Here is a 12,067-nt window from a genome sequence, read left to right on the forward strand (position 1 = left end):
CATTAGCGGGAAATGCCGGGAACGGCGTTTAGCGATGACAGGAAAATGCCGTTCCCCTCTTTTACGGTGTCAGGATTCATTAGCGGCACGGAGCGTGCCCGGCTTAATGAAGGCCCCTCTCAGCCCGTAATTGAAACAGTATTGGAGGTCACCCCTCCGAGAGTGTGTTTTGTGTGTGGCTGAGCCGTGATAAAAACCCCCGCCGCACGTTAATGGGCCCGGCTATTACCGCTGATGAATGAGGCCAGGCCTGTCTCCACCCTTCCTCCAGTCTGTGATTCATTCAGTGTGGGGGGGACGTGGCTGCATCGGACCGGAGAAGTGTTGAGTTAAGTAATACTTGGAGGTGTTCCGCAAATGAACAGCTCCCAGTTGGTTCCAGCCAGCTCAGCTCTTCCCTCCCACCCCCCTCCTTCCTCTCCCACACAACCCCCCCCCCCGCCTCCAGATGTCTCGAATCGCAAACTCTCTGGGTTTGTTTCGGGTAATTGCCAGGAAGGTGTCGGTGTTAAACGCACAGCGAGTGTCTGTTTAAGGCAGAAATAGCCCAGGCGGGCGGCGTTGTAGCGTTAGCCACTCACTCATGTAGCCAGGGGGGCTGATGGCTGTCTTGCCCATGTTTTTGCCCTCAGTAATGAAGTGAGTCTCAACCAGGGAAAATGTCTTTGTGTAACCCATGGCCACGCTGGAAATGAAGCACGTTTTTATTGAGACGGGTGCAAAGTAGCATTTTGACATCTGTGCCTACGTTGAATGCTTTTCTTATGTTCTGCCTCATCAAACGCGGACGTTCACATTTTTTAAATATGTGTTCCGTACTTGTAACATGGGTTTCTTCCCTCTTTCTTTTATGGATTTTATTTTAAAAATAAATGTATTTCTGATACATTTCTGCCATCTGCAAGGCCACCTAATGCTCCACCATTTTGACTAGTTTTATTCGGGAGGTTATCACATTTTCAGCTATTTTCATGTTCAGGCATTTGTTTAGTATTTTCTTTTTATAGTATTTGAGTGTATAGTACATTTAGTATATTATTGGAATTTTTAGTTGTCAATAGCCCATTTCACATATGCAGCCTAACTTGGCAATGTTCTGCAATCGTTCTGTGCTTAACACAGCTACTGTACAGATGACTTGCCAGGTCATATAGTGGCAGAGACCCTTCCCGGTTTTCAAATTCAGGCTTGACACTGTGCTGGATATTCTGATGTCTGTATACAAACAGATGAGCGTAATTGGATGATCCCTGGTGTAAGATCACAAATATGTGATTAGAATATTCTTTACTGAACATTCTAATGCTGATGTCACAGTCACTACTGGTGACTGAGAGCATCGAATGCTGACCTTGAATTTAGAGAAACAAAAACCTTGCTCTTTGAAGGGTTAACTGAATTTGGGCTGTCCGCGTTTCGCAGAAGCATCACGAGTGTGTGACCAGCGCTGAGTTCCTGAGCTCGCTGCAGATGCTGAAGCAGGGCGACTGTCCCCCGCCCCAGAAGGCCTCGGGCTTCGCTGCGGCCTGTGTGGAGAGCTGTGCTGGAGACCGCGAATGCTCCGGCACCAAGAAGTGCTGCTCCAACGGCTGTGGGCACACCTGCCAGACCCCGGCCAACCTGTACAAGGGTGAGTGTGTGTGTGTGTGTGTGTGTGTGTGTGTGTGTGTGTGTGTGGGTCTGAGTGTGTGTGTGTGTGTGTGTGTGGTGGGGGCTGTGGGCACACTTGCCAGGCCCCCGCCAACCTGTACAAGGGTGAGTGTGTGTGTGTGTGTGTGTGTGTGTGTGTGTGTGTGTGTGTGTGTGTGTGTGAGTGTGAGAGAGTGTGTGTGTGTGTGGGTCTGAGTGTGTGTTTGTGTGTCTGTGTGTGGTGGAGGCTGTGGGCACACCTGCCAGGCCCCCGCCAACCTGTACAAGGGTGAGTGTGTGTGTGTGTGTGTTTGTGTGTGTGTGAGAGAGTGTGTGAGAGAGTGTGTGTGTGTGTATGGGTCTGAGTGTGTGTGTGCCTGTGTGTGTGTATGTGTATCTGTGTGTGTGTGTGTGTGTGTGTGCATGGGTGTGAGAGTGTGTGAGAGTGTGTGTGTGTGTGAGTCTGTCTGTGTGTGTCTGTGTGTGTGTGTGTGTGTGTGGTTGTGTGTGTCTGTCTGTCTGAGAGTGTGTGAGAGAGTGTGTGTGTGTGTTTGTGTGTGTGGGTCTGTGTGTGTCTGTGTGGGTCTAAGTGTTTGTGAGTGTGGAGAGTGTGTGTGTGTGTGTGTGTGTGTGTGTGTGTGCGAGAGCGTGTGTGTTTGTGTCTGTGTGTGTGAGTGTGGAGAGTGTGTGTATGAGTGTGGGTCTGTACGTGTGTGTGTGTGTGTGGGTCTGCATGCGTGTGTGTCCATGTTAAACACAAGATTGTTCTGACTGCACTGCCCTACAAAGCTGGACAGTAGTCCAGAAAATTCAATCCTTTTTCCAAAACAAACACGCTCCCAGCCCCCCCACCAGCACTCTACAAGGAAGGAGGGGGGGGGGGGCTCTCCATGCTTCTTAACCGCCACTGAACTCGCCACCCCATTTGCTCTCAGTGTACTGTGTCTGTTTGAGCTGCTCATTTACTGTATAACATGCTTTTAGCCTGAGGAACCTCATTCTCCTATTTATATAGTATCTGAAGAGCACAACTGGTCTGACATCAGTTTAGACTTTTAGCTCATAGTGGATAAGGTTAGGATATGGACAACAGAAAGCTGATCCTGGATCAGCACTTCTTCTGTGCCATACCTTAAGAATTTTAGCCCATAGTGGTTAGGGTGAAGATAGACAAGGGAAACTGGTCCTAGATCAGTGATCATACTCTGAGATTCGTTATGAATACAGGCATTGAATTAAAACATTAATGCTGGATGTTGACAGTGGTATAAAGTATGTAGCTAAATCCAGACTGAGCGTAGTGGGACTCATTCTTACATTTTTATGCATATTGGCAGTTGCAGGATGTTATATTTGGTTTGTCTGCTTGAGTTTGACTGTGGTCAGTGGGCCTGCTGGGTGGCGCATACCATCGTTCAGGGACAGAGAGGGGGGGGTGTTGCTGCTGTGGGGCCATTAATGGAGTGTACCATTGCACAGGGGAAGGGGAGGGGAGTGTATTTACAGGGCTGGCCCTGTCTCCTTATGAGACACAGAAACATCCCTTCTGGGGCCTGTATCAAGAAGCAGGATTACAGTTTTCTGTGTAACACTGCTGAGTAAACAACAGAACAGCTTTTTTTTACTTCAGTCCGTGTTCCAGATTTGGGAAGGTTCTGTCTTTAAAAACTCAGTAATCCTGCTTCGTGAAACAGGGCCTTGGCCAGTTAAGATGCTGGACATCTGCCTCTTGTGTGTGAAGTGTAGTCCCCAGATGCAGGGACTACACCAGGAGTGTCGGAATAGGGCTGTTTTGGGTGCAGGTTTATGTTTTAGCCCCACCACTAGAGCACCTGATTCAAGCAAATAACTAAACGTGGTCTTCAGTCAAGACATTGATAAGCAGAATTACTTACTGGGGTAAAACAGAAATCTGCACCCACCTGGCCCTTGTAGGATAAGATTGGACATCCCTGGGCTATGTACTTCTCAACCTGTTTGCCAGCATACTGCTCTCATGCCAAGTTTCAAAAACTCTTCTGGACCTGCAGCTGTGCTGACAACAGGCCACTAGCAGCCAATTGGCACCAGAATGCCCACCACACATCAGCTAAGGTGGAGAGGAAGAGAACGATTTTTTAAAAATGCTGACCTTATGATTGACTGTTCGACATTGGGTAAAAGTAAAAAAACAAGCAGGATAATAATCAAGTATAAAAACAAAACAAACAAAAAAGACTGACCTTTGACCTCTGACCTCTGGCTGGCAGGGGTCCCACTGAAGCCCAGGAAGGACATGACCTTTGTGGAGGACCATTTGGGTCAGCTGGAGGTGGCCTGGATGTCCAAGTTCAACGTGTCGATCGAGCCGGTTCTGTACGTCCTGCAGAGGAGGTGGAACTACGGGATCCACCCCAGCGAAGATGAGGCATCCTCCTGGCAGACCATTCTCATGGTAATTATTTCTATGGTACTTCAGTGGTCAATATCTCGATGTTAGATCTATGGTGAATGTTTCTATGGTACTTCTATAGTAAATACATATCTAGTATTTATCAGTGTTAAACAATTCTATAGCAGCTCTAGGGTAAATACTTCTGCGGTAGTTCTAATATTATGTTTATTTTTCTGTGGTATTTCTTTTATAACACTAACTAAAATAAAGGAATTCCTTATCAAGATTTCAGAGACAGAGAAGTTGAAGTGTTGCGAAATGTACAGTCTGTAATTTGCGGAATGTGTGTTATTGAGGGGTTAGTTTCATTTCAGCTGACCCAAATGCTTCCCTAAATATACTTTCGAGAGTTGAAAAAAACCCATGGGATCTAAAAAAAACTTTAAAAAAATATATTAATGAAGTTAATTTCAGGTAATTTACTGAGCTAGCTGAAGTGGAATTGAGCTGCCAGGAAGCTGTGTTTGTGTCTTTAAGCACCTGCTCTGGTGTGGAGTAAATCTGGGGGCGGCGGGGGGTAATTTGACGGGAGTTGTAAGAGGCACAGCATAGCACACCGGTCTGGTGTCTGTTCTGTTTGTGGCCTGTGGGGTTAAGAACCCTCGCCCACCCGGCTCCCCCCCTCCGTCTCTCTCTCTCTCTCTGGGTCACAGCCAGTGCGGTCCTGTCCTCCCTGCCCTAGCTCTGGAAACAATCACACACACAACTGCTTAATTGCAGACATTCAGGGCATCAGCAGCAATTACATCAGCGGGGTCGTCATGACGACACCAGGGCTGTTGGGGGCAGAGTGGGACACCAGTGGTGGGGGGGAAGGAGGGGGGGGTTGTGTTGGGGTGATTCCCATATACCCGCACCCACTCACCCCCCCAACAAAAATGTTGTAAAATATTATACAAAATAAAATGTCATAAAACTGAAATTCAATACAACTATAATGAGAGAACTAAAAAAAGAAACAAATGAAAGCTCATTAAACGACCCTCTTCACAAAGTCTGTTTTAAGTTACTGATTTAAAAAGTGGAACTGAGGGGGGAGGGTCCGGATGAACTTGGCGAATCGGAGCATTCCTAAGCAACTGTCTGTCAGCATCGCCATGGAGATATCCCACCAGTAGACTGTCTGCTCGGATCTTATCAGCCAGAGGGCCTGGTGATTGAGGAGTCGGGCGGAGTCTTGATTTGCCTTAATCGCTGTGACCTCCCCTCTCTCCCCAGACCATGGAGGACCGCGTGGTGCTGAAGGACGTTCGGTCCCACAGATGGTACCAGTTCAGGGTGAGCGCGGTCAACAACCAGGGCACCCGAGGGTTCACCACTCCCAGCAAGCACTTCTTCTCCTCCAGAGGTATGTCCCCCAAAGTCACCGGGAGAGGGGGTGTTCGTGTAGCAGTCTCTCTCTCTGCCTCTCTCACACACTCACACACACCATCTCTTTCTCTCTATCCCTCTCTCTTTCTCCCACTCTCTCTCTCTCTTTCTGTCCCTCACTCTTTCTTCCTCTTTTGTCTCTTTGCAGGTCTCTCTCTCTCTTTCTCTTTCTCTCTGCCTTCTCTCTCCATCTGCCTTCTCTCTGTCTCTCTCAACTTCAAATTCAAATGGTTTATTGGTATGTCCACACATAAACAAAATCTAAAAATATATATATTTTATAAAACCCTATAGACACTGCAACCACCAGGGCTGGATTGTCTGGAAAGGGACATTACTGTTAGATAAGATGTGAGATAATGTCCTCATTTGAGGAATCTGATTGGTCCGTTCCAACAGTCAGTGGTCAGCGGTGAAGCTGGCTATTGGCAAAGTTCATACCAGACTTATCTCACATCAGCGCATCAATTTGGTCAGGCTCATAACATTATTATGGACCTAAAACACAAGGCTAATCATGTACTGCCTGCAATTCAATTTAATGATCTTTATTGGCAGAGAATACACATTGCCACATTTGCCAAAGCAAACATTAAACATATAAAACATATACATAACAGTACCAGTAAAATATGAACAATACTGGCTGCATCCCTCTGTCTCAAGCTCTATGGAGAATTGAATCCAAAAGGAGACAGACCCCAAAATCCCCACTGCCTACATCTGCTGGTTATACTGTAGCTGACTTTATATATTCCTGTGGTTTAAACACAAAAATGTCAATGAACTTAAGCAGTGAATTTGAAGTACTGTATGTGAAGAGTTTTAATACGCAATAAACATTTAATTGAATTAATTAGCATTTCCGATAACGGGCAATTAAATATTCATTGGGCGTGTGATTCATGTCTGATTTCGGCATTGACTGTGTCTGTGTGTCTGGCCGCCCTTCTGTCAGTCTGTCCGTGTTGTCGAGCTGTGTAGTTAAAAAGCAGCGGCTCGATGTGAGGTTGTTTAACTGGGAAAGGGGCAGCGTGGCTAAATATGCTAATCCTTACCGAGAGTGAGTAGCAACCGCAGCATTAGCAACAAACGGCTGCTCCAAAACCCCAGGAATTCTGTGGCCACACTGCACGCACATGCACAGACAGACACACACACTGACGCACAAGCAAACACACGGATAGACACACACTGACGCACACACACTCACTCTGAAACATACAAACACATGCACACATACAAACATCTGCTCTGCCGGCTTGTGAACCACCACAGATTCTATATGCGTACCAGACAGTCAACACTTGAAAGTTCTCACCGAGATTCAGTCAAGCACACTGATTATGGCTTATGAAATTCGATCTAATGGTTTATTGTTCAAACGCAACAAGCCTTAAGGCTCTTTAAGACATAATAATCTTAATAAACTGGAAATTATATTGTGGTACCCAACTAGAGGCAAGAACAAGTGAACTTACCCTTTTTAAATAATCACAGTTTTTATACAATTGAAATGAAAGGAGGCAATGAAACAAAATGAATGAATTAGCTCCTTTAACTTCTATAGCAGTACCAGGATGGAAAAGACTTAACTGGAAGTAGCCACAGTCTGTTCTCCCATGGTTTCATACTATTCTAGATAACATCAAACTAAATTTAGCAAGCTCGAAAAATGTGAACCAAGCACAGCTTTTAGCTTGAAAAGGTACTTCAAACGTGGTCTGACAAATGGATCACTATCAGAGTATCAAATAATTCGAAGAAAACCAATTTTCATTGGCAGGAATCTCTCACTATTCTTTGCCTCAACCTACTAAAGACAGCAAAGTAGACGTTATTTATACTCTGGATTCATCCTGAGCGTTTGGTTGAAATGACCGGTCTCGGCCCTTAAACAGTGTGAGTGTGTTTGATTGAATCCAGCCCTCTGTCTCCCTACCCTTACTGCAGAAACCAAAATCACAAATTCATTAAGAGGAGCATCCAAGAACATTTCTGTGGCAGCAGAACCTCAACGTCCTGCTGTTAGGTGGCAGGGTGGGTGAAGGAACATGGGGGTTGTATTTTAGAAAGTATTTTTTCACGCAGAGAGAGTGGTCACTGTGTGGAATAGCTTGCCAGGTCATGTAGTGGAGGTAGAAACTCTGGGTTTTGAAGAAGAAGCTTGAGAAGGTACTCGATTCTATCTAGTCTTTAGGTAAACTAAGCACTTGGTGCACTTCAGTGGTAGGAAAATGGCTAGCATTGTTGGGCTAAATGGCCTGTTCTGTTATGCTATGCTATGTTATGTTATGTAATGTTCATAGAGTATATGGTGAATCTACTGCATCTGTGGCACTGCATCAGATGTTAAACATATTTTGAAATGGAAGGGAGACTTTCAGAAATACACATTTTTCCACGGCCCTTCTTGTCTTCAGGGTTTCATATACACAAAAAGTATGTATACACGAGACGAAATGTAGTTTTCATCAGTATTTTCTGGTTGTTATTTTTAAACGGGTCTTTACGACAGCCCTGAGAAGGCCCAGGTTATTTTGGTCAGCAGCCTAGAACTGTAACTTGTTTTTTTTCACAGAGACAAATCTAAATCTGTTTCATTCTGCTGAAGCTATGTTATTGGGGGATTCGGTTCGTGTAGTTCCTGACCGTAGGGACACTCATCACCCGCAATTTAAGCCAAGCCCACTTGGACCAAAAAAAGAACACAAAAATATAATTGCTTGCAGACTGCGTTAATATGAAATCTGCAGCCGGCAGCTGCCTCTTTGTGGAGGTATTCAGGAGCGGTGGGTGTTTGTGTAATGGGTAAAGCATTAACTTCAGACATGACATAGTTCAGACACTTAACCCCTTCATTAAATAACAAAACACCAAACCCATAGCCTTGGTATGCTTGTTTAATTACCTGCGGCCTTCTGAGTGCTTTACAGCTGTTACTAGGCTGTGTACATGCATAACAAGTGTGCTATAAGCATAGCTTTGCATATTACGCTATATCAATGAGTTCCACTGACAAGTAGACTTAAAAGTAATTGCCCCTGTGCTCTCCCTTGGAAAGTCATATTGTGTTTGACTGTCAAACCTGTTGACAGTCTATCCTCCTTATATATTCTTTCTTAAGATGCTTGAGGAAAAAAGATGGCAATCTCAATGCTCAGCTCCCATTCTGCTTTAGCCTAGCAATATGAGAGGTGTCATGTACATGCCTAGTTACATGAGTCTACTGTTCCACTCTGAGGAAAGCCAGAGAAAACATTACATTTCGAGACACTGCAAATGTGCAGTGTTTAACATCTGTGAGATAAATAGCTTTTTTTCTCTGCATTAACGCAATATTTTGGCCGAATAAACCTTCCATTTTGTACCTAACAGGCTATCCAACAACTCATGCGAACCCAGTAAGGACTGATCAACAGCTCATCGTAACAAAGCTTCCCATAGGGAACCATTGTAAAGGGCAATTAAGTCTGCGTAAGCAGATTTAAGCGCAGAGCAATTTAGCCTCGAGGTTGGACCTCTCTCTATTGTTGATAGTGTTCTACAAAACAAACTGCCCCATGTGGTCTCTCCCTAGGGGGGGGGGTATTACAAGCAGAGCCATAGCTGTTCCCTTCTCCTTTCATAGCCTCTCTTTCAGTCTAAAGCCCAACTCAACCTGACACATAGCTGTACCGTGGTACGGTCCAGTCTGCACTTGTCTGTCAATAGAAAATAAAAAAACACGATCTCGCAAATCACACTCCACCTCACCCCATTCGCTTTATGGCACAATCCGTAGCAGCTTTTCCAGAGAAGAGTCTGAAATCCCCCAAATCGCCCAACGCATTTCCAAAAAACATGAGACGCAGATGTTTTTTTGGCCCGAAAATCTACCCCTTTAATGATCTGTTATTTATAGGCGATATCTCGCTTGATGTGTTTCGAGGTTGGGAGCTGTGCACTGTTTCGCAGTGTGGGAGTGCAGAACCAGGACTGTAATTCCATCACCGTAATAAAGCACTTCACTGCAACCTCGGCCTGTCAGATGTATAAGCCATCACCTCAAATCAAAGGAGCATATTTCATACGACAGGGCTTATATCCTGCATGAAATCTACCTCTTGGCAAATACGGTTTCCAACTGAAATCATCTTAGGAGACTATCAAGTTCGTCTGCAAAGTTTCCTGCCCCCAAGGTTAATATATTTCCACCCACCTCCAATAAAAAAGAAGGCTAGCTTTCTCAGAGATGCATTAACTTGTCAACATGTCCAAAGAAAATAAGATTAAATTTGTTTTGGGCAAAGAAAACAAGCTCGCCACACTTTGATATTCTCATTTAGCTATGAGTGAGTGACATGTCATTACCCACAATGGAGAAACTCCCAGGTTCACCTGTGGCAGTATTTTCACCTTTTGTGTTTATGCTCCGTTTGGTTGTCTGAACGTTCACAGAACGTTAGGTGAGCTAGGTGAGCAGAATAAACATTCCCAGTGTATACATTTGTTCAGTTTCCTGGATGTTCCAGAAACGTTATCATTAAGTTGCAGGGAACATTTCAGGGAGGACTTCAAGTGGACATTGAACTCATCAATTTTGACATTCAAGTAAAAAAAAAATATATTGATATATATATTGTCTATACATTCTATACAATATTTAAAAGAACACTGACTTAAATCAACACTGACTAAATTTTAAAAAGGCTTAATTGTCGATTAAATAAACAGATATAATGTAAACTTTATCTGAAATGTTAAATGAATTCATTTCATGAATTTAAATCGGAATTCTTAAATTGTATTTTACGTGATAGTTTTGTCCGAGTACTGATAATCACGCTGGAATGTTGGCAGTGATATTGTATTCAGCACGCCCGGACAGTTTTTCTATGACTATGACAGAACTTGGAACAATAAAATAGTTTGAGGAATGCTCTCATCGAACCTGAACTCATAACCAAGTGGGAATCCAACCGGAATGTTCCTCAACTTTCTCCACACCTTCTTGTTAGCTGGGGCAGCGTATTCAGAGTCCGAAGAGGTGACTTTCGACCCCTTATTTCCTCGTTTATTCACCTCGCAGGAGAGGGACTTATTGAAAGATAAACAGAAACAGTCTTCCTTGTTTTAAAAGGGATTATTTCAGCAGGAATAGAGGGAATACATATCCCCCCTGTGCATGTTCTGTGTCGCCAGAACATCTTCTAATAATTAGATGCATTAAATGTATATTTGAGTATTTTGGATGGATGGAAAACATGCTTGGGGGGTGGGGGTGGGGGGTTAGGGGTCAGAGGTGAGGCGTGTAACTGCCTTTGCTCGGAGAAGCCGTAGAGATGAAAAGCAGCTGAGAAGGTGGATAGCCCGGTGAGGGAAAACCCAAGTGACAGTTACTCAGCGGCGACCTCGAGGCTTGCAGAACATGGCCCCGGTCGCCATCGCTAAGAGCTGACCCCCTCGCCACGAAATGGAACCGTTGTTTTTGAAACCGACTTCAATGTCCGCGGAGCGACTTCAGAGAGGTGCAGGAGACCAAACACGGCACATTCAGAAGCAGTAGACCCCCAACCTCATACCCCCCCCCCCCCCCCCCCCCCCCCCGAAGGCAAACTGCTGTTACTGGTTTACCGATGTCCAACTTTCATTACTCCTGGAGTACAGTAGCCGCTATACAATATCAAAGCTGTCTTCTAACCCCTGATTTTATTTAGGAAAAACTGAATTTATATCATTGTACTACACCGCCCTGGGTCAGGCAATATATTCCCAGTCATTCTTTTAAAGTCAGGGCGGAGGGTGGGTGTGGGGCACTGTTTAATGTCAACCAGAAGCAGAATCAGCGTTGATGACGTACCGGGGGCTGTCAGAAATGGTAGCCGACTGTCGGCCTCCATCCGAACGGCTCAGGAATGTTAGCGGTTCTGTGCCCTGTCTTTAATGGCAGCACTAGTGCTATACCCATAAGCTTCCGATTGGTTACGGCCCTGGGCCCTGGACTCTTTTCACCTGTAAAACTCAACACCGTGCCAGAGGTGCCTCTGGGTATGGTGTTACATTTAGATTCATTTACATACTCCCCTTTGAGTTAGCTTGGAATGAGAAAATACAGTGCAGGACGGTGGGATGCAATGGTGTGTGTGTGTGTGTGTGTGTGTGTGTGTGTGTGTGTGTGTGTGTGTCTTTGTGTCTGTCTGTCTGTTTGTGTGTGCACTATTATGTGTTGTCAATTAGGTAATAAAATAGTTGTGTTTTTAAGTTTGGTGGGGGTCACTTGTCATTCTTTAAAAGGGGGAGGGTGCTGTTTGTTTAATTTTGCCCTCTATTTACCGCCTTGGCTACTACACCACTTATTTGTCATGAGGAAACGCATAGGAGAGATGCAGGTAGAGGTAGAGTGAGAGAGCGAGAGAGACTGAGACATAGGAGGAGAGGGAGAGACTGAGACCGAGAGAGAGAGAGAGAGAGAGAGAGGGAGACAGAGCAAGAGAGTAGGAGAGACCCCTAACCCACCTCCACCTCCACCTGACCCCACACAAGATGGATGATAGGCGCATTCATCACCTGACCGCAGCTCCGTCTCCGGTTCATTCCAGCCTCCCATCCATCACTGCCGTTGCCGGGGCGAGGGCCTCCGTCGCTACGCGC

The 12,067-nt window shown here is 45.2% G+C and overlaps 1 protein-coding gene across 2 annotated transcripts in view; it reads left to right on the plus strand.

Annotated features, from left to right (window-relative positions):
* anos1b (anosmin 1b) overlaps window positions 1-12,067 on the plus strand; it is a 58,130-nt gene that overhangs the window by 27,888 nt on the left and 18,175 nt on the right. For both annotated transcript variants that reach the window (XM_061240309.1, XM_061240310.1), the window contains exons 4-6: window positions 1,423-1,630; window positions 3,879-4,063; window positions 5,282-5,411. In XM_061240309.1, coding sequence (XP_061096293.1) covers window positions 1,423-1,630; window positions 3,879-4,063; window positions 5,282-5,411 — 523 coding nt within the window. The remainder of the gene's footprint in view (window positions 1-1,422; window positions 1,631-3,878; window positions 4,064-5,281; window positions 5,412-12,067) is intronic.

Source organism: Conger conger, chromosome 4 (assembly GCF_963514075.1).
Source record: "Conger conger chromosome 4, fConCon1.1, whole genome shotgun sequence".
NCBI lineage: Eukaryota > Metazoa > Chordata > Actinopteri > Anguilliformes > Congridae > Conger > Conger conger.